This window comes from Primulina tabacum, chromosome 2, assembly GCF_025594145.1.
Source record: "Primulina tabacum isolate GXHZ01 chromosome 2, ASM2559414v2, whole genome shotgun sequence".
NCBI classification, from domain to species: Eukaryota; Viridiplantae; Streptophyta; class Magnoliopsida; order Lamiales; family Gesneriaceae; genus Primulina; species Primulina tabacum.
In genome coordinates, this window is record NC_134551.1 from 6,168,875 (window position 1) to 6,192,036 (window position 23,162).

A 23,162-nucleotide genomic window follows, 5' to 3' on the forward strand; every position below is an offset into this window, starting at 1 on the left:
GATATTTATGTTAAAGTAGGTCTCTTGTCAGACGATCTCATGAATATTTATCTGCGAGACGGGTCAACTCTACCGATATTCACAATAAAAAGTAATATTTTTAGCATAAAAATTAATATTTTTCATAGATGACGTAAATAAGAGATCCGTCTCACAAAATACGATCCGTGAAACCGTCTCACAGTAAGTTTTTGTGTTAATATTATACTCGTAAAAAGTCCAAAATTCGAAAATAAAGATTGGACACGAAACAAAAAACAATAGAAGCAAGGCAATAATGGTGTAAATAAAAGAAAAGAAAAGAAAAGAAAAGAAAGAATAAAAGCATAGGATATTAAAATAAAGGCGTTGGGGGAATAAATTGAGGCCTTAGCTGAGTAAAAGGGGACGCGCATTATTTTGCAAGCTGGAGCTCCTCTGTTCTCGTCCCTATATGTCTTCAATTCATCTCTTTCTTTACTCGTGAACTTTTGTATTCTCATGAATCTCCCCTCCCCCGTTACTTCCGCCACAATGCCGCCGTCCTCGCGGCGGCGATGCCCTTCCGTTTTGTTCCTTACGGCCCTAATACTCGCCCTGTTTGCCCACAGTGCCTCCGCCGGAGAAAATGACATTGTAAGGGATGCCAACGCGCTGAGCTTCGAGAACGCGAGTCTCCGACGAGCATACATTGCCTTGCAAGCATGGAAAAGAGCCATTTACTCAGATCCTTTCAACTTCACTGCGAACTGGAGGGGCCCACGAGTTTGTTCCTACCAGGGAGTGTTCTGCGCTCCTTCTCTCAACGATTCCTCCACCAGAGTGGTGGCGGGGGTCGACCTTAACCACGCTGACATAGCCGGTTACCTGCCTGACGAGCTTGGCTTGCTGAATGATCTTGCTCTGTTCCACATTAACTCCAACAGGTTTTGTGGTGTGGTTCCCAAGAGCTTCAGGAGATTGAAGCTTCTGTTCGAGCTGGATTTGAGCAACAATAGATTCGTAGGGGGTTTCCCTAACGTGGTGCTCTCGTTGCCTACTTTGAAATTCTTGGATCTTAGGTTCAATGAATTTGAGGGGCCTGTTCCGACCCAAATTTTTGATAAAAATTTTGATGCCATTTTTTTGAATGATAATCGGTTCCGGTTGGGCATCCCGAAGAACCTGGGGAATTCGCCGGTCTCTGTTCTGGTTCTGGCGAATAATAATCTCGGTGGATGCATTCCCAGTAGTATTGGGAAGATGGGGAAAACTTTGAACGAGCTGATTTTGATGAATGACAATTTGACGGGATGTTTGCCGCCGGAGGTTGGGTTGTTGAAGGAGCTAACGGTGTTTGACGTGAGCTTCAATGACCTACAGGGGCCACTGCCGGCGGAGATCAGCCGTATGAAGAGCCTGGAGCAGCTGAATGTGGCGCACAATCGCCTCACTGGGGAGGTGCCCAGTGGCATTTGCCAGCTGCCGCGGCTGCAGAACTTCACTTATTCGTATAATTATTTCACAAAGGAGGCGCCGCAGTGCAGTAGGTTCGGTGGCCAGACTGCGACGGATGGGCGGGAGAATTGTATTCCGGGGAAGAAGGATCAGAGGTCTGCTAAGGAATGTGCTTCGGAACCTGCGAAGCCCTTTGATTGTAGCAAGTTCAGGTGCGGAGGGGTTGCTCCGTTACCCAGGAGGAGGCCGCCACCGGTTGGGCAAAAGCCGCCGTCCCCGAGACCAGCCCAGGGACCAAGGCCACTTATTGAACCTCCTCCTCCTCCGCCTACGTCGAGATCTTCACCGTCTACTAGGTCACACCCTCCACCTCCGGCTACCCATGAAGTCTCCGCACCACCTCCGCCTACTCAAAAAGTCTCTCCGGTGACTCGGCTTCCTCCACCACCGCCTCCGCCTCCGCCGCATGTTTATCCATCACCACCACCGCCTCCGCCGCCGCCGCATGTTTATCCATCACCACCACCTCCTCCACCCTCACCACCACCACCACCTTACGTTTATCCATCACCTCCTCCACCTCCTCCATCCCCACCACCACCATACGTGTATTCATCTCCACCGCCACCTTCACCCCCACCACCCTCCCCACCACCACCATACGTGTATTCGTCACCAACGCCACCACCTCCTTCACCCCCACCACCCAACCCACCACCACCACCACCATATGTGTACCCATCACCTCCGCCGCCTTTTCCATCGCCGCCACCACCACCTTATGTATATCCATCTCCACCACCACCTTCTCCCTCCCCACCGTACGTCTACTCATCACCGCCGCCACCCTCTCCATCGCCACCACCACCTTATGTATACTCCTCTCCACCACCACCCTCACCTTCTCCACCACCACCACCACCACCATATGTCTATTCCTCACCGCCGCCACCCTCTCCCTCCCCACAACCGCCATACGGTTACTCATCTCAACCGCCACCTTACATCCATGCCTCCCCACCACCACCACCATACGTGCATTCACCACCACCACCACCACCACCACCCCCATCAGTTGGTTGTGAACTACCCCGTCCCTCACCATCCCCTCCACCACCTTATAAATATTCATCTCCGCCCCCTACCTCACCGTCCCCTCCACCACCTTACAAATACTCCTCTCCTCCACCTCCCTCACCATCCCCTCCACCACCTTACAAACATTCCTCTCCTCCACCGTCTCCTCCACCACCTTACAAATACTCCTCTCCCCCGCCTCCCTCACCATCCCCTCCACCACCTTATAAATACTCCTCTCCCCCGCCTCCCTCACCATCACCTCCACCACCTTACAAATATTCATCACCGCCACCTCCCCCAGAAAACATACCCCTTCCTCCCATAAGAGGAGTTTCCTACGCATCTCCGCCACCCCCTTCCATTCCATACTACTAATCTTTCTCAACTCGAGTTCTCATCTTACTTCCACGGCTGTGAAAATCTACAATAGTGATTGAGAAGGAAACAGAGGCAATTCTTTACCTCCTGTAAAGGTGGCGTTTCTTCTGATGAGCCATGATTTCATTTCCAGGCGCTGCTTCTTTACATTCAGTAGTCAGTTTCTTTTTCTGAAACATCTTGGGTTTTTTTCTTTATTCTTTCCCAATATAATATTGCATCATTTGTTAATTTTTGTGTCCTTGTATTGTGTATAATTTCAAATTTATATACTTCAGTCATCTGAATCATGCAACGTTGTCTTCCTTTTAAACACAATGATCTTTTTGTGTGTGTATGTTTCTATCGAACACACTTGTTCTTTTTGAATCCTACAGTCTTTACCATCGATGATCATCTTCTTGTCCTGCATAAAAGAATTGCCACCAATGAATCATTCATAATCTGTCCCATAATCATTGTCTTCTTCAATTTGAGGTTTCAATATTACACTTTTAAAACTTGATCCAGCAATAAGAACAAAAGGGAGCAACTTTTTCTTAGGATCCACGACTTGTGTTGAACACTGCTCACAATTGTGGCGGAAACTTTGGTGGGACAAATCACATGTTCTTTTGTAACATAGGTACGACTACTTAACAGATGGACCATTTAAAAACAGGTCATGTTTTTTTTTTTTGAAAATAAAGCAGGTCATGTTTTTGGATATATGTTTTTCGAGGGGTTTTGTTTGTGCATCATGCGACACCCCTTCCAATTATTGTCCGAGCCGGGAAATCGGAGGTTCGAATCAGTTCGATCTGGCCTTCATCCCAGTTTTTAAAATTTTTTGTTTGAATCGGTTGTATCTGGCCTTCATCTCACTTTTTAATCCGATCCCTTAAAATCCTCTTGAGTGAACTTACATCCACTTAAGTTAAGTGCTCCTCATTAACTGATTTTTTTTTAATTAAAAGCAATTTTTCTTTGTTTTTAGTATTATATGTACTTATATTATTAATATCGAGGGGTTAAATGTATAATGCAGGTAAGAATGTGTTAGCACTTGCCATTGACTTCTCTAGTTCTCTTGCATATCGTAACTCAACTCTTGAACTCCTTCAACTTGAAAATCATCTTGAAATCGACCCGAATTGCGATCTATTGTTCAAAAAAAAAAAAAAAATGAGAAGAGAAGGATATCTAACTTGTATTGCTGAACAAAAGCTTGTAATTTGCTCCATTTATTTTCGCACTTGAATGTTTAATCGATTCTGACAAAGCTAAAATTGTTAAATTTTCAATTACATGCCGTGCTGAGAATGAATAGGAGACATGCCTGAAATATCAGCATCAAGCTGTAATTCCAAGAATTCAACTCGACAGGTAACTTAACGAGTCCGCACATTTGAATAGTTATCTACATATATACATGAAACATACAGCAAATCCTCCGCACAATCAGGCATAAACATGCCATTATTCTCATCTTCAACTAAAAATCCTTGCACACACAAGCGTTTCTTCTAGCCCAAAAATGACAAACTTCAAACCATCTACTTCGAACAAATAATATACTATCGAAAAAAATCGATCCCATTGACCTTCATTACTGTTATAAACAATAGCGTTACACATCTTCTCCATCCAATAAATCCAAGAGATATACAGAAGAGCTATGTGCAAAGCAAGGCATTTTCATGAATATCGGATACATATAGGTCGCCTTTCCTCCTTTTCATCACTTGTGCTCATGTCTGGTTTTCGGGGATCATCCAAAACGAATTACTATGCAAGATATGTCATCTTTGCTTTTTCTTGCCAGTGCTTTTGAAGTTAAATGCTTCGCGGCGGCTTGAGGATCCTTGATGTGCTTCACTATGTCCACTGCTTCTTGATTGCTGATCACCTGTCCAATTATTTTGCCTCAGAGTGCTATACGGCATACATACTTCGGAACAATGCTATATTATTCATGACGAGTCTAAAAATTGATTCGCCTTCTTCAAAATCTTTCAACTGTTTCCTGACATACATAACGCATAGCTAGGATGCAGATAAGGGATACTCGTTTTCTACTGGACCACGAGATACAGTCAAATGAAAGGTGAGAAACTAAAATAACTCAAAAACAATACATTTTGAAAAACACAAGGATAATTGACTGAGCTAATTTTGAAATTTTAGGGATGGCTTTGGAAACTCAATTTTCTTCCATGTATTTTATTATGCATTAAATGATCTAAATTTAAATACTTGAAAACTCGGTTCTGATATACAACTAAGTTACCATTAACCTTACTATACATCGCCATAAAATAGAAAATGGGAGGGAATTCATACCCACACTGATGGATTATAACTGTAAAATCCTACACTGACAAAAGAGTAAGAATTCACCAATGCAACACTATAAAACTGACCTTCCACAAGCCATCACTTGCCAGTATAAGAAACTGGGTGCTTGAGTCAATCCGTACAGGACGAATATCAGGCTCTGAACTCAAATGGGCTTTAAGGTTTTCATCTCCAAAAGCACGTGCAACTGCAAGCTGGCCATCAACTCGAGCCACATCTCCTGAAATTAGGAGTCAAAATTTCGTGCAATGGCATCAACTCCAAATCCACATCATAGTACTCATAAATGTAATGTTGATAAATGCATATGAAAACATATTGAAAAGTACCCAACACCAGCCTCTATATAAAGAGTTATAGCTGATATAGACATTGTTTTAAGAAATTTTAAATTGTACAACTCAAAAGTCATGTTGCGATCACCGTGACAATCGGTCAGTCCCCTGTGATAGCGGCGATAATTGTTGCTTGCCACGCTATAATAATTACCTGGAAGATTAGTCACAAAGCCACCTTGCTTCTCAATCCTCCTCCTCTCACTATGTGGCTCATGGTCTACGGTAAGTTGATCAGCATTTCCATTCTTGCACAGGACAGCCCTCGAATCACCAATATTTGCCACCCATAAATCTTTTCCATCAATAACAATTGCGGTTACTGCTGTCGAGCCACCAGGACCAAATTCCACTGAGTTCTCTAGAATAAATTTATCAGTTGAGCGATAAGCATTTTTAATGGCAGTATGGGGGTCCTCCCAAAAATTGGGCTGCACAAGTAAAGAGTGATATTTCATTGATAACTTGAAAGATGATACAAATGAGATGTGAAAGAAGAATTTTTCATTATACAATAGAACATCCCGATTCACAAAGTTCTAGAAAAGGACAGTCTAACAATTAAAAAGTCGAGGACTAAATACGGCAGCAAAGCTATCACGGTTTTTTTGTTAAGAAAGAACATCTCCTTCATACAGAGACATTGAAATAAGAGCACGTGACTCACAATCCATGAAAGACATATGCACTCTAAAAAATCAACCAGTTAGAAATGTGGAGTACAACACCATTTATGCCGTAAACAAGCCCATCCCCTTAAATCTTATTATTAGTATCTAACATTTTTTTGTATTCTTTCAATTGTGTTGAAGACATGAATTCTCATTTATATAAACCTCCACAAAAAATTCTTCTCTTGTATGGTGGTATTTCCACAAAAGTTTATATCAGTTCATTATGCAACTCGCTAGACGATAATTTATATTTGACTCATAAATAAATTGATCATGAAGACCCTTTAGCTAGTGAGAAACTAAAATGAAAATTAAAAGTTAAAACAAAGTACATGGAATCACTAACAGAATAACTCTAGTTTTGTCCACTTTATTTTGACAGAAACTGGGTGTTTTTTAAGGGACTGAATAAAATATTAAATCTTAACCTAATTAGAAAAATATATTAAGTTAAAAAAAATAAGAAAAGAAAAGAAAGATATATCTCCAAGCAGGGACGATAAATTTCCTAGCTCGCACCCACAAGCTGAAGCAGAGATATCATATCTTCAAGCTTACATAACTATGACTTATATCAAAAAACGTTTATTGATGAATATTCCAGTAAAGATGCAAAAGAATGAACGCGTTAGTTACGAGGATCAATCATAAGCCACTTAACACGATAAACACTAAAATATCTTAAACACTTGTTACTTTATATAGGAAAATTATACTGAAACAAAGAATACTAGCAATATTGTTGAATAACACAAGCGAAGAACAATAACTAAAAGGAAATCACTCAAGATTCAGTTCACACCAAGTAAAAGCAATCAAAGTATTCAATTCACATAAAGATTGTGCCATTCTAATCATATCAAACAATCAACCAATTATTTTTAATGCTCCCCTTCAAGTTAAACATGACAAACTGAATTGTTGAATTTGAAACAGAAGTGCATCGGAGAAAAGATCTGATTTTTATGCAAAATATTTTATTTTAACTCGAACAATGAATCTTGATTTGAATTTTCATAGATTACAAGCAGTTAATTGCATATAATATCGACTCATGCCAAAAAATACTAATGCGAAAGACAACTTTAAACCGTGATAAAAGTTCTTTAAAATCTTTTGGATGAAAAAATATATATTTCCTTATACTTTGATGGAATAAAAGAGTCCACTGTGAAATAATTTTACTTGTGAACAAAACCAAAAACACATATAACTCATTAATGAATCAAAGTAAGGAGAGGAAAAAAAATATGAAAAGGGAACCTAGTATAATTGACCAAAAGCTAGTATTCCAAAGTCAGATAAATTTGGGCTTCCAACACCAGCCTACAAGGATACAAATTTCAAGGGTGCTACTTGACAGATTGCACCCTTCAAGATATTTAATCAGACGCCACCACACTTGAAAGGCAAAGAACAATGGAAAGGATAAACCTTAACAATTTTGGTCAAATTTCAGAAATCCAATTTTCGGTTTAAGACATAGAAATTATAAAGCGGCCGAGAATTTATTGAAGAGAAATGGGGTAGGTCTTCTGCTTCAAACCAGCATTTTTCTATCATATATTCCCTGGTGAAGCACAATGATGCAATACAATGAAACATGAAAGTCCTTTGCGGTGTAACACCTCCATAAAAGTAATGGCGACGAATACAAATAAAGTCCGAAGACCTTCTAATGGATGCCAATTTTGATTCGTGTTTTTCGGCATTTCTTTCTTGCCTAAGATGCCATTGTGGTTGGTGGTGCACCAGCTACATGCAAATTGAACTTGTAAAAGTAGCTAGCATCTAACTTCCACTAGTTATAAACACAAATTTCTGTGACCATCCGACGGCGATTTTGACACATTTAAAGATGTGCTGGATTGCCAGGCCATTTTTAAAAGATCCTAAAATCAAGGATGATTCTCTAACGATCAACATCCTATTCCTGAGTGTTTTACCATTCCATGCAACCCCGTGTCCAACAGCCAATAACTAGCATGATAAATCCAAGAACTTTAAGATTTTTTTTATAGTAGCTTTATGATTTTAATATGCCCTCAACTCCATGTAACCTCGTTCCCAACGTATTATACCCACAAGCAACTTTTATCACCCGGATCGAATCTTTTACATCATCCTGAAAGAGACATCAAATTCCACGTATTGATAACACTAGATTGAAGCATACCTCTTCAAGTATGTTGTTGAAAAGCTTATCCTTCAGATAGCTAGGGACGCGATCTCCGAGATGTCCATCAAAAATTGCAAACAAACCGAGCACATGCCCCTTCTTTTTTCGATACTCGGCCACATGGTAGTCCTCCATGTTATGACCAGATTGCCCTTCTACCAAGTGAAATCCATGTGACACCTTATTAATACACAACGATGACTTTTTGCTCTTTCCTTTCCCTGTGTCGGGTGAAGATCCATCTAAACAAGCAACTTTCTACAAAAACCATACTCATTAAATCAGACTTTAAACAAGGGATGCCATAGCTCCTCGATTATTAGAATAGTTATGGCTACCATAAAAAGGGAAACAAAACCACACGCCACAAAATCAGCGTTTAAAAGTGTTTTGAAAACTATATATTAAGGTACCAAAGTTTTTTTAAAAACTTATTCAAAAAAAAATAAATTGAAGAACTAAAAACCGTATATTTCTGACTTCTTATTGGAGGCTCCTCATTTCAACTTCTTCTAAGCGCTTAAAACACCGATCCACACATCAATATTAAATCAAAATATCTATTTAAAAAAAATAGAAAAAATTACTTCTCTGATGAAACTTTGCTCTCACAGTTGATGTATAAAACAACAAAGAGCTATATTGAAATAAAATTAAATATTCCAAATGATTTGCATCATTAAATTTCACACAGAAACAACCAAAATAAAGATAAAACTACCCTCTATCCACCTATATTACCAAGAAAATACCTTGATCGTGCTCAGAAGACTGAAGCCTCCAGAAGGGCCTCTTTCCCCCATCTCTAAACTGCTAAGTAACAGATATTAAATATAAACCCAGAAAAACGGGCAGGTTCTTTGATCAAAGGCAAAAGGAAAATTTAAAAAGAGGGCTGCTAACTGATTTCCTGAGCAGGATTTGGCTACAACAACAGAAAAAAAAAAGACCCTTCTCCGCGTGGGTACGTATGAAAGGCGAGTGCTTTCGTCCAAGGCCGGTTGTATTTCAAGAAAATTCTCTGATATTTCTTGGTCCCATGTAATTTGTTCATTGGCAGCACAAATTTTTCCTTTCCTGATAATGATGATCTTAATGGAGTAATTGTAATAATAATAATATAACAATAATTGTGGGATGAGCGTTGACCAATTCCATTCAAACCCTTGGGTTTCGTGACTGACCTCAAACTTTTGAGAAATATTTTTTCAGTACCTTGAATTCTTAAAAATTTGCTTTTGAGGTTAACTTAACTGCTGAAATTTAATTTGTTGAGAAAATTAATTATATATTATTTTAAAAATAAAACAATCAACGAAATCTTGACTTGGATGGTCATCTTGATCGTTAATAGACAATATTATAAATAATTTAGATTAATTTGTGGTTTAGATCAATTATTCATTGTTTTATCTGAAAAATTCACGATTCATTAAGATTTTTATTGAACTCGAAATAATATTTTACTTTTAATTTTTTTAATAAATCTAGGAAATTTAAGAAGTGATTATTGATGATTTTTTTTTTCCAGATAAGTAATTTTATCGAGTGACAAGTGTTTCACATTTGATATAAATAAATAAATAAACAGAAGGAAAAAAATATGAATTTGATCATTGTATATTTTGAAAAACATGGAGTAATATGTAAATAAGTTATGGCTTTAAAATAAATGAATTTAAACATATATTTTTGAAGAAAAAACAAATTTTTTTAAAAAAGAGGGGGAAGTTAGGACATTTGGAGTGGATTTTTATCCACTTAATATAACCTAACCTATGTTTGAAAATTAATTTTGGAACTTTGTAGGCTTTTTGCCCTTTTCCATAATATCTAACTAATACGTGAATTCTCATTTCGAATTGACCATTGCAAATATATCAATCCAACTTTTAACTTTTTATATATACTCTAATAATTCATCACACCTATTTCAAACTGTTTCTCTTTGTATGTAAGATTGAACGTTTGTCGATTTCTTAAAAATTATAGTTGATGGTAACAATGTGACTCAAATATTTTAAACTATACATCAGCTCAAATACCACATTTCGATTGTTTCACTAAACAGAGATAATTATTGTACACCTAACAATCTTTACCCCGATAATTACACTCCTTGCAATAGATAGGAATAGAACTTATGACCTCGAGTTTGATATTAATTGTAGGATCGAACGTTTTTCGCTCTATCAAAATCTATAACTAGTGGTAACAGAACATCTTTTGTTGTCATATCTTAAAATTCAAACCATCGAATTTCTCCGGATAATCAGTATTTTTAACAGGCACTATAATGGCATGAACATTCATTTGCGGGACCGAAATCCTAACATTATGAACAGTCACTGGCGGTGTTGAGATATTTAATTCAATAATCATATCTGAAACACTAGAACAAACGGTCAAATGTTTTGGAAATAAAAAATTTGTTTTAAGATTTTTAGTCGATATAAAGGGAGAAAGAAATATTTTAGAGATAGCAGTAATAACAATATATGCAAATGTAATCATGTACAAATATATTTTTATGAGAAGAAAAAGAAATGTGGTAGGTTCCAACGAGTTGACTGAGTAAGTGACAGAGGCTCGTGAAGAATACAATTTCCTTAAACGATTCGTCTCATCACCGATTGTGCTTTGAAGACCGTATAGATTTCTGTCTCCTAGAATATAACGACTATATTAATAACAAATAAACACAAATGATACTTTGGCAAACTTAAATTTATATACTTGCTTGTAATTATCTTTGAAACAATAAACAAAGAAAGAACAGATGTAAGAATAAAAAACTTTTATTTTTATTATTTTTATTTAAATATCTTTTTTAATAAGTCTTGGATACAAATTTTTAGGCTCAATGCAACATTCTCATTCAAAGCAAACCACCACATATTTCAAGGCTTACATAAATTAAGCGTATCTAATTTATGTTTTGTTTTGTTGATGTGCTCAGCTTAAGAAATTAACTAAGGATTATTAAAATTCAGCACTACGATAAATTTAGTAGCCGATAAGTTCAATAGATCACTTGCTTATATATGATAGTTCTTCAAGGTCTACCAAACTAAATGGACAAGCATTACTCATCATCCTCAGGCTACTGAATCTTGTCAACAGTCATTTATGAGCATTGGATTTATTCTATTATTAATAGAGCATAAAATCAGCAAATCGAACATTCAGAAGATGTTCAGTATTCTAGTTAAGAAAAACATTTTCTGACCGATTTGACCGTCAGTGTCACAAGAATTTGTTGTAAAACGGATGACACTTGACAAATTGTGTGGAAATTGTGTGGTTGCTTTAATGGCATCAATACGAATAATTTATAATCGTTCAGATCCGAACATTAAAAAACATCTATAAAAGGTCTGTAATTCTTTCAGCATGGACTCTAGACATTCAAGTGATTTATCAATAATTATCATTTTAAGAGCTTTGCTGAAAATACTTGAAGCACACTCTCAAAGCCTTATCAAATCTTTTTAGAGGTCATATTGTGTTATAGTTATACTCACTGTATTCTCACACTTGCATTATCTTTTAAGTAAGTATTTGTAACTACCATGAAGAATCTTTATGTTCAGAAATTCATTTAAGAGTCGTGAAGAAGCTGAGACTAAGAGTTTTAGTAGGCAAAATTAAGTCCTACTAAAGTGGGTGTTTACAGAAGTTGTAAATATCAAAGTATTTTAGTGAATATCTTCTGGAAACATAAGAATGAGAGGCGTATAAGCTTTTTATCCTTAAAAGTTTCGTAAACAATCACTGTGTCTTTTTAATACTTCTATTATTGTTCACAAAGATCGGTAGGCTCGTTCAGCATTGAATTTCAGTCGTCTGCTGATTTCAGTCCAACACTGCATGCGGCAAGCTAACATGATCGCTCATATACTTGCCACTGATTGACTTAGATTAGGAACAACTAATATGATTTTGTTCACTCAATTCCTTTGTGTATCCAAGCTACTGTAAATGCAAATTTATGCTAATGTCAATAGAATATTTTTTGATCTTTTAAAAACACAACGTTTAATTTTAAAAAACATCATTTTCAACCATTTACAACGAAATAATAAGAAAAATTCGAAAGCTCCGTGTATTCGAACATAGAAAATTGCAAATTTTCATCCTATGAGCGTGTCGGTACATTTTGGTTTTTTATATTGTCAAAATTGAGTTTTAGTCATCCATCTTTCAATTTTTTGAGCAACTTTAATTATACTTAATGAAGAATGCTGAGTAGTGTTACATGTGTGAGCGCCACATTGGAGTCAGATCAGCGCTATATTGACATCAAGTCAAAATCACTTATGAAAATACAAAATCAAAAACAAGAAAAATAAAATATCAAACATACACTAAAATTTGACAACATGAAACAACAAAATTATAAAAAGAACTAACATTCATAACTAAAACAGTAGTTTTTCCATAAATTAAATCATTGGGTTCTCAACCTAATTTATGACCAATATTTTTGGCACAATTTCAAAAACATAGGATCCCATTCTCAAAAAGAATAAAATATGAGCTCAACTTATAATCTATAACAATGGAGTCGGGCCTAACTTGACTTGACATCAAAACATTCAAACATAATCGTAGACAGAAGACTGGATTTGGTAATATGACCAACAATTCTTTAAACCTTATACTCGCAATCAACACAACTAATGACTTCAAATTGAGGAAAATGAAAAGCTTTGGAGAAATTTTTTTACCCCTCCCAGATGGTGTCGAATTAGGGAGAGCGCTCGAACATGTCAATGATTTAATTTTATGAGACATTGTTTAACTCGTGTATGAAATGAGGAATAATGTATGATATATGGATAAATCAATTTATTTGGACAACATAATGATTTATAATTATAATTTTTGAGTCAAATGGTGGATGCAAAAAAGACGTGTAATTAGCTAACATCTCTTCCTTTACATTAAACTATGTCTGATAAAATAAAATTTAGTATAAGTAAAAAAAAAAAAAGTAACTATTCTTTGCAATCTTTATGTATATATAAACAAGGTAGGAGTTTTTGACTTAGTTTGAAGTAGATACTTGTACATTAGGTGCAGGCACTGATGCTCTCAATGGAAAAGGCAAAAGTAATAGTTGAATATATATATTGATAAGGTTGTGTCAATATCATTGATGTGACATTCACATATTGGATGAACGATTTTTTTTTTATGTTTCATCATATTAAATAGGTGAATAATACCTCATCGGTACTTACATAAATGTGTACAATAGGTTTGGAGCATATAATATAGATGTGTGTGTGTTAAGCTTTTAAAATAAAAAATTCCTATATAGGTGTTCAAAATTCAACCCCGATTGATTGCAAATAAAACCAGATTGCTCTCCATAGTTGACTATGATTTTAAAATGTTTTTAAAATCAACAAAAGATGATTATAAAAAAAAAAAATCTACAAAACATAAAATATAGGTTCGCTCCAAGGTTTAATTTTTAGATTTTTAAAAAATATACAAATCAAGCTAAAAATAAAAATATTTATACAATATTTTTGAAAAAGTGAATTGAACTATATGCGAGCTACTCTTAAAAGTCAAATGATAATTTTGCATCTATCATTCTTCCCAAATATACGAGTACAACATACGTTTCTGCGTGAGAATTAGTAATTTTGAGTTCACATTATATCATTGCACGCCACTAGTATTTGACTCGGTTGCAATGTTGTGTTTCTCAATAACCTGATTACTTGAGACACATCGAGATCCCAAAATGAGTCAAGACTTGTCTCATTCTACCAAATAAGTGGGTTGTGTTGATAATTTTTTGATTTGTCGAAATAGCGAGTCGCTCTTCCATGTACCATACTGTCACGTCAAATGATGGATTGTGATTGATTTGTCAAACCCACCAAATATAACTAAAAATTGACGAATTGACATGTCTCGTCCCGCAAATCAACGGGTTAGGTCACTTGGGTCCTCGATAACCCAACATACTCAAATGATGAGACATACGCCAAATTGTGGGTTGTGAAGGTTTGAGTGTCGGTCGGCATAGCTAGCTCATTTTAACAACTCTACTTGTATTATACTCTTAATTTGTTCAATTGATTGTACAAATTAATAGAAATATATGATTAAAATGATTATGTAGAAAATATAATAATTGTCATTGTTTTTTAAATTTTTTTTTGAATCAATTTATTTATTTTAATCTTGTAATATATATACTTAAAAATTTGTATATGGCAATAAATAATTGTAGAAAACTTATTGGAGCTAAAGTAATTTATTTAAATATTTATTCTTTTCAATGTTAAATTTGTAATGATATATATATTGCATTATTAAATGCATTTATATTCATATGTATATTGCTATTTTTTAAATTTATAATAGTTATATTATATTAGATGGTAAAATTAACTATAAAATTAATCAAACTTTATATTTTGGAAAAAAGCCTTAGAGACCAGATCACCTATTGCATTTCTCTATTTAAAGATTTATTATTATTATTATTATTATTATTACTATTATTATTATTATTATTATTATCTGGGGGCAACAAATTGGGCCGGACTAATGCAAAGAACAGGCCTCGACTCGTGACATTTGCAAAGGCCTTATTTTGTAGCAGATGCATTAATAAGATATGTTATAGATTGTTTTGTTGGAATTATTGTCTCTATATCCATTCAAAAAAACATAGAATATAAAAAAAATACATTATTTTAGTAAGCAAAATGACCATTCTTGATGTTGGTTGGTGGGATGGGAATTAACATAGGGGATGTATTACATGCGGAGAAAAATATGAATAGCCAAGTGATATCTGACTCAATTTACTATATAGAACTTGAGTCAATCGTTTGACGACAAGAAATTCGTTAATGCAAACAATCTCTTCCTTTCAACACCAGAGCAAGTGAGACACAGGTCATGTTGTTAAGGTATTCCCAAACTGTAGCTGCTTAAAAATCTTCCACCGAAGCCACTTTATGGTTGGATAAGATTGACATACATTATCTTCTTCCTCTTTTTCACTCAACGTGACTTGGATGCCACCTAAAGTTTTTCAAAAAAGGGTTCATTCTGATGTGTAAAATGGCCATCTTTTAAGCGTTTGGTATCGTGGATTTCGTCATCATCATTAGGCACACCTTTTTCTGGTTGTTTTTGGTCGCAAAGAATAATGTCGTGTGTTGATTGTCTCACCGGCCACTTTAAAAAAATTAGTGGTTTTAATATCATTAGTTAACTTTGTTTAGTTAATTAGATTATCCTAGCTAGCTCTCTGAGTTTGATTTTATTTTGTAACTCGATTATGAATAAATGGTTTTACAATCCAAAAGTTGAGAAAGCAAAGTTTGAAAAAGGACGTGGGAGATGTCTCACATTGAGAAATGAAACAAATAAAGTGTTTTTTATTAGCTCTAAGTTTGAGTTAGGGTCTGAAACCGGTCCGGTATGGTGACCATATTAATCTTTTTATACAAAATTTATTTGGAAAATAATTTTTATTTTTCGAAATAGTGTCCCTTAGTATATCACCTACGTTCGGACCAAACCGTGCGTCCCATGGCCGAACCAGTGCGTCTCGTGCGCATGCCTTTGGTGCATAACCATGCGTCCTCTGGCTTGTACGCGTCTCATGGCTTATCATATAAGGGTGCACCCTTTATGTGACTCACTTTATATATATCCATCAGCCAAACATTTATAGAAGAACATACATTTCGTTGTATTCTCTTCTTCCGAAACTTGAAAGTTCTACATATTTCGTTCGCTGTTATCAAGAATTGTAAGGTTGTATTCTTGATTCGAAGTCGTTGTATCTTAGAGATGATTGTCGTCAACGTAAAGTACTATTATACGGACAATTTCGTCTTATGGACAAAAAATACATCATTGCTTCGACTTACTGTTTTGTACGATAGTGCATATTATTCCATTGTCCAAGATCCAGAGTAATAACAATACATAAAGCAAAAGCATGGATGCATCATCAATCCACTAGCTATCCACCCAACGTCAGCCACTATGTAAAGTTTTTACAACCATCTATCTATATATACATTGCATGAGGCTAATGGATCTCTCCCCCGATCCGCTTAACTTGTAATCGCTCGCTAAATTTCCAGAAAAATCATATCAAGATCTGCTTCCATGGCTGCATGTGATCAAGTTGTGCTGTGCAAAGCGGCTCTGGTATTCGCGGTGACAAGATGGGTATTATCTTTCGCCCTCAATCTCTTCACCAGGTTCTCCACTTCGGCGACACAGAATACGGCGGCCTCCTCCTCTCCTCGCCGTCCGTCTTCTTCCTCCGCCAATCTTCGAATACTGAGGAACAGTCTATCTTTAACGGCCCTCGGAAACATCGAACACAGACTGCCCGAAAATGGCGAGTTCTCGTGCGCCATTTGTTTGGACAGATTGAGGAAGAGTAGCCAGGTGTGGGAGTTGAGCAACTGCTGCCATGTCTTCCACAAGAACTGCCTAGAGAAGTGGCTGCGTTATGATAGCCGGTTTTCTTGTCCACTCTGCCGGGTTACCTTGCTCTCCGGTAGTGCCACGCCACCGGATTCACAGATGCAGCAGTCGCCGAGCTGGGCCGTGGAGAGAATGCTCTATTTGTTCGGAGATGATCTTCTTCCTTGATTTTATTGAATCGATTATTCTTGATTGATGCTGGGATGGAATTTTTGAAACGTCCCACTAGAGATTCAATTAGGCAGATGATATTTTTTGGAAGTGTTGTGGTTTAGATTTGTTCATATCTTAGGTTGTATGGAAATTGTTGTTATGCTGGTCTGAAAAATTAGTTCTCTTGAATTTTTTTTAATAAAATACTCTTTGTTTGAATGTACTAATGATCTAATAATCTCAAAACTGAAAAGTTTCGGTTTATCCAACGCAAAATCATTCATCCAAAAGGGCCGAATCCATTTCGTTACCTGAATCACTTCACCAATCAAATATGGTTAGAGGAAAGGTACATGATGATGCTCGGGAAAAATAGGTAGAGTTAGTATAAGTTCTCGAGGCAAGGACATCTCCAATCCATACGTTATCTCGGTATAACACTGATTTCAAGATAATGTAATTCATACGTCAAATACAAAACTCATCTCTAACATATAAACTTTAAATTTTACACTAAAAATAATATTCTCGAAATATTCTCTATTATTTTACACATAATTACTAATTTATTACAAAAAATATTTTTAAACACAATAATAAAATATCTATAATATCTAAAATAATTTCTATTTTGATAGTCATTAGAGATATTAGTGAACTAAAAAAACTAATAAATCCAACGCCATTTACAGTAATGATTGAAGATGCTCCAAGAGCACGTCTCTTTGCGGAAGATTCCCAAAGTGGAATGACCGAACTCCCTTAGGGATTTGGACAACAAGTCAACAACTGAGCACTAAGGGCCGAGATTCTGGAATTGGATTCCTAGCAGCAACTCCTACACATTTAAACAACAATCTCGATAATTATTGAGTTGAAAATAGAAAACTCTTAATATAAGTGCACCATAATGCAATATGAACTTAATGAATGAAATGAATGCATCAACCTGAATATTTATAGGAAAAAAATAATGATGATAACCCTGAAGCTTGGTACACGAGACAATAGAACATATTTGTATTAAATGTTTCCTTAAATGTCTCATTGAATGATTAATTAAATACCAAATTAAATACTGCATTAAAAGTTATTTGTTGTAACACGGACTAGGAGATATGTCATATCACTAGCTTTGTCAGATAAACTTTAGTCCATTCGTGCATCACACTCATGATTGCAACCTAGATCGATCCTATAACACATTCCAATCTTCCCTCTCATTATCTGAATAAAGTTCTTTTCCTTGAGACAAGGACCCTTACCTGGGTCTAGTTCCCGCATTTTGGTACTAGTCCAGCATCCTCTCAACTACCAGACTTCTTAGCTCACCCCGAGCTACCCAAACTTCCGAATTCAAGGCCCCAGCCTGGACGTTGCCTTTAATCATTTTAACTTACAATGACATCGGCATACCTTCATTTAAGCTATATTCCTTACAATCACATCGGCATACCAATCATGAATGTTAACTGACTATTGTAACGTCCAATGCTATATTTTCAACCCGAAAGTGCTAACTCCTTGAACTCGATCATTAAATCATTGAGTCATAAGTTGTCCGACCTTCCTCTCTTTGGGCAATGATTACGTTGGTCACTCTCTAAGCTGGTTCCAGGAACTCGGTATAGGTCCTAGTGGGATCAGGCAATTACCCGAGGCATCAGTACAATACCAAAATACCTTAAAATCAGTAATACAATGGCCACATCGGCAGGGCCGTGCTTATTAAGATGCGAATGAGTCCAATGACTCAGGCCTATTCTTTTTTAGGGCCCAAAAATTTTTAAAAAAATTATTATATATAATATAGTTAATAGATAGCCCAAGACCAAGTATTTATTAAATGGAACTTACTTAGTCTGTTATCGATTTATTCCTCAATCTTCCCCAATATTCATCTGCAGACAAGCCCTAATCGACTCCAGTCGTTGCGTCGTCTCTAGATTTGATTGAAAGACTCGTGAGGAGCTGTAAGTCTGTTTTCTCGTATTTGCTTTGTTCGGGCTTCTAATTTTTTATTGTAGTTTTTTACTTTCTTCGGGGCTTTATGTGGTATCTATAATCTACGCTTTTGACTGAAATTTTGGTGGATGTAATGCTTATCCGGCTTTCAATGTGTAGTGTATTTTCTGTTTTAATTCAAAGTATTTTTTCTCGAAATTTTGGTCACGAGTCTTTCTCGGACTCTGTTGTCTCTGTTTGCTCATGTTTTCTGTTTCGCCCCACGTATGACAAGTTCTCTTTCTCCGTACGAGCTATTTGTCTGTCTCTGTAATTACTTTCCTGGTAGTTTCCATCTGTATATAAAAATGTTAAACTGCTTCATATTTACCTTCTAACAAAGGATCCCTGATATTAATGGGGATGATCTATTTTCGGAGTTGACATTCTTGAGGTGTTCATTACCAAGAGAAGCAAAATCGGCCATTGATGTGAATTATTTGAAAAAAATAGATGTGTGTTTCCCAAATGCTCATATTGCTTATAAAATCTTGTTGACTGTCCCGGTCACAGTAGCAAGTGCAGAGCGAAATTTCTCAAAGTTAAAGCTCATCAAAACTTTTCTCCGATCAACTATGTCACAAGAAAGATTGAACGGACAACAAAACTTCTGACCCCAAACTCGCCACCTCGCACAAGGCGTCCCCAGCCCCCGCCGGTCGAAAACTTACTTGGGCAAGATGGAACAACAATGCTGAGGCTCCAAGAACCCTTGACAACCAGTAACAGGGCATTTAACACTGGTAATATTGTCTTGTAATTTGGATGATACATATTTAGCCATGCACCCGGTACAAAAGGAATGAATTGTGCTAATACAAGGAGTTCATCAATTCGACTTTTCAATTTATATAATATAATTTTTCGTAAAATAAATTTAGTATTCTTTAAAAAAAATCATAAATCCATAGATTTGCCTCCTGATGTATCTCAAATATATCTCAGTATGATATAATCCACCTATGCAAATTGATTCATGAAGCTAGACATTTTCTCGAGGGGGCTCGAATTTTTTGATATACAATTAATCAATAAAATTTTAAAATAAAGATATAACATGTTAACGAATAATTATAAATTAATAGAGCTAGACATTTACCATGTTTGACATATATTCATAATAAAATTTATCGTTAAAATAATTTTAATAAAATATAATAAAAATAAAAAAATTAATTCAAAATAAATTACTTGAGGATTAGAAATACTTAGAGGGCAAAAGTATACGAAATTTTGTCCAAAACAATTTTTTTTAAAAAAACTAGTATTATTTTCTTAACACCGTTTCTTAAAATAATAATTATATTTATAATTAATGAATTAGAATTTATATAGAGCTATGAAAAACTCATATAAAAAAATATTTATTTTTATATAAAAATTTTATAAACAAATTATTAGGTCAATGAGGTTAACTTTGCTCATATTTATAATAATAAATAATATCATCGACATAATAAGTAATATTTTTTCATATATAATCTAAATAGAAGATATGTCTCACAAAATTGACTGGTGAAATCGTCTAATAAATTTTTTTTGTATAAATATGATTTTTTTATAAAATTGAAGGGAGTAGGTGGCTTGTCTTTGTTCATGGTTATGATATTAATCAATAATCATAAAGTCATTTCAAATCGTTCTTTCCAAATATTTCATAAAATAAAAATTTATTTAATCAAAATACAACCTTACAAAATTAAATAAAACAATCAACAATGTTGTTTATAAGAAAGTAAGAAATCAAATTCTCTACGCTGAGTTCAAGACGACAAAGAATTCTCATATCTCACCTTCATTTAACGAATGCTTTTTTTAATTGATAATCAAGTATTAAAAATGTGGTCTTACAAATTTAATGTACCGATAGACAAAATAAATATATGGTGCATCAATTTAAAATATATTAAATAAATATTTTCAATAAAAACAAATTCAATACAATTTGAACAAAATCAAAAGCCATGCACTCAACCAAGTGATCACTACACAAAATATAAGGAAATATATGAAAGATTCACGTGAAGGGAACTCTTTTTGTTTTTATTTGCTCCTCTCTTATGGCAGCAAAGATAATCAGATATTATCTTTCAAAAAAACAAAGATTATCATATATCAAATAAGGGTTAAAGGTGTTGGTCACTTTTCGCATTAAAAAAATTTTAGTTTTTTGTTTCTGTGCACTAAAATGATAATCTAGCAATGTCTGAAGATATGAAACTTCGTTCAAAAGGGCCAAAAACTTTTGATTCCATAAGCTCGATCCTAAGTCAAAGACAGTAGAGTGAAAGGTTCCAAATGAAACAAGTCCTTAATTCAATGTAAACATCAAACATCTAGTTGGTGTAGTCCAAACTTACACCCGACTTCTGTACACATGTTAACGAGGACCAAATGAGATTTAGCGTTTACACCGAGCACAATAGTGTTCTTTCAGCGGAGCTCCACAGTTGTAACAGAAGGAATGACCACACCTAAAATCAACAAAAAACAAGAGTTAGCATCTACTTCCCAGCACGACAATTTATAAAATGGAACAAGTATCAGCATCGCCGTCTATTTAATACTAATTTTGTCACTCATATATCTGTTGTAAAGGATTAATTCACTAACTTAGAGACCTGTAATATTCCAAAGAACACAAGCCATTGTAAATTGTCATACATGAGGAATATATATTCCGAGCAAACACTCATTACTCTTATGTGATGCAATTGCGATTATAGAAAGATAGATGTGGAGAAGTTCTGAAGGAGGTGCAAAAAACGTTTATTTTCCACTATTTCACATGCATAAAAATGTTTATCCCATGCACCAAAAGATTTCTTGAATGTCACTATCCCTTGCTCGATTCCACCATCTTACCTGTGAAGAACAAAAATCAAACTAGTATTGTGAAAGGAAACCCGCCACAAAATTCAAACTAGAAAACTTCGTATACATGTCACTAAGAAACTCCTTGAAAAATAATGAGAGTAACACAAGCAATGTGGCAATGTGAAGGACTACTGGCAAAAAAAGTGATATCAAAACAGAACCAACCAAACCAACCTGCATGTCATGAACAAGCATCCTTCAGTTCTCTCAACATAGAACTTGCACCTTGGACACCTTATCCACTTATTTTTCTTTGCAAGATTCATCAGCATTATATCCTCATTACTCCTTTCGTCCTTTCCCAACTTCCGAAACTCCTCACACGTGATCCCTGGATGCCAAGGAACCTTACAATCAACGCAGAACAGCCTGTTGCAATCAGGGCATTCGGATTGAATTATAACTTCATTCCTCCCACACCGGTCATCAATCAGCAAGGCTGAGCAATCCTTAAATGGGCAATAAAACTTCTCAGATCCTAAAATCACAGCCTCGCACAAGGCGTCCCCCCACCGGTCGAAAACTTGCTTCGGCAAGATGGGACGACAATGCTGGGGCTCCAAGAACCCTTTACAACCAGTAAAAGGGCAGTTAATAGTGGTAATATTGTCTTGTAATTTGGATGCTACATATTTAGCCATGCACTCAGAACAAAAGGAATGAGTGCATCCCAAAAGGCGAAACATAGCACTGGTGGGCTTCTCATCGGCACAAATTTCACACATTATTGTTAAAGAGATGCTAAATTCCACACCTTTGGAGGGTTTTGAGTTAGAGGATTCTCCTTTATAAACCCTTGGGATTTTAGGGAATGAATCAAGAATTTTAACTTCATCATCATCAACATTTGCACAATATGCATAATCTTGGGATAAATCGATTATCCTTTTGGATTTACGACGATAGCCTTCTACAGAAATAGCGTCGATCTTACTTGTGCCATTCTTGGGTCGAACAGGGGTTTCGTATAGCACCAAAATTTCATCATCTTCAACAAGAGAATCCAAAGCATTGACGATATCTAAGACTTTAGCAGCCATGAAAAGCTTTTCTCAGGAAACCAACGGTGTTTCGAGTCGAAACTCTAAGAGGTTATTAGAATTCCTCCGGCTTATTTCTTGGTACAATGTAATCACCACCTCTGTTTTTAAATGTTTTTTCGGGAAAATTGAGACAAATACGAGGCGTTTATCAAATTCGACTTTTCAGATTATTTTTCTCGAATACAATTTTTAATCAATT

At 35.7% G+C, this 23,162-nt stretch overlaps 4 protein-coding genes across 5 annotated transcripts; 2 read left to right on the plus strand and 2 right to left on the minus strand.

Annotated features, from left to right (window-relative positions):
• Nucleotides 1-355: 355 nt before the first annotated feature.
• On the plus strand, nucleotides 356-3,243 carry LOC142528211 (uncharacterized). Of its 2 annotated transcripts, XM_075633248.1 has the most exons (2): nucleotides 356-2,324; nucleotides 2,409-3,243. In XM_075633248.1, exons 1-2 carry the CDS (start codon nucleotides 481-483, stop codon nucleotides 2,869-2,871), a joined length of 2,307 nt encoding a protein of 768 aa, XP_075489363.1. In that variant the 5' UTR covers nucleotides 356-480; the 3' UTR covers nucleotides 2,872-3,243. The 2 variants fall into 2 exon arrangements, with proteins under 2 accessions (XP_075489363.1, XP_075489356.1); XM_075633241.1 differs by having other exon boundaries at nucleotides 357-3,243.
• A 1,016-nt stretch (nucleotides 3,244-4,259) lies between these two features.
• Nucleotides 4,260-9,481, minus strand: LOC142528224 (putative protein phosphatase 2C 44). The gene is made up of 5 exons (XM_075633256.1): nucleotides 9,152-9,481; nucleotides 8,397-8,657; nucleotides 5,701-5,977; nucleotides 5,277-5,431; nucleotides 4,260-4,762 (listed from the first exon to the last, which is right to left on the minus strand). Exons 1-5 carry the CDS (start codon nucleotides 9,200-9,202, stop codon nucleotides 4,625-4,627), a joined length of 882 nt encoding a protein of 293 aa, XP_075489371.1. The 5' UTR covers nucleotides 9,203-9,481; the 3' UTR covers nucleotides 4,260-4,624.
• Nucleotides 9,482-16,526: 7,045 nt separating this feature from the next.
• LOC142537428 (uncharacterized) lies at nucleotides 16,527-17,258 on the plus strand (the record flags this gene model as incomplete). The annotated part of the gene is made up of 1 exon (XM_075642948.1): nucleotides 16,527-17,258. A coding segment is annotated over one exon (528 nt), but the record flags the coding sequence as incomplete, so codon positions are not given.
• A 3,964-nt stretch (nucleotides 17,259-21,222) lies between these two features.
• Nucleotides 21,223-23,104, minus strand: LOC142537341 (E3 ubiquitin-protein ligase RSL1). The gene is made up of 2 exons (XM_075642880.1): nucleotides 22,095-23,104; nucleotides 21,223-21,517 (listed from the first exon to the last, which is right to left on the minus strand). The coding sequence occupies exons 1-2, from the start codon at nucleotides 22,958-22,960 to the stop codon at nucleotides 21,445-21,447; spliced, it is 939 nt and encodes a 312-aa protein (XP_075498995.1). The 5' UTR covers nucleotides 22,961-23,104; the 3' UTR covers nucleotides 21,223-21,444.
• Between the last annotated feature and the right edge of the window lie 58 nt (nucleotides 23,105-23,162).

Coding starts and splice junctions, on each gene's coding strand:
- LOC142537341 (XM_075642880.1), bottom strand. CDS start 22,960: ATGGCTGCTAAAGTCTTAGATATCGTCAATGCTTTGGATTCTCTTGTT. Junction 21,518..22,094: donor TGCTTGTTCATGACATGCAG/GTTGGTTTGGTT, acceptor TGTTGATTTTAG/GTGTGGTCATTCCTTCTGTT.
- LOC142528224 (XM_075633256.1), bottom strand. CDS start 9,202: ATGGGGGAAAGAGGCCCTTCTGGAGGCTTCAGTCTTCTGAGCACGATC. Junction 8,658..9,151: donor GTCTTCTGAGCACGATCAAG/GTATTTTCTTGG, acceptor TGGTTTTTGTAG/AAAGTTGCTTGTTTAGATGG. Junction 5,432..5,700: donor CTTTGTGACTAATCTTCCAG/GTAATTATTATA, acceptor TCCTAATTTCAG/GAGATGTGGCTCGAGTTGAT.
- LOC142528211 (XM_075633241.1), top strand. CDS start 481: ATGAATCTCCCCTCCCCCGTTACTTCCGCCACAATGCCGCCGTCCTCG.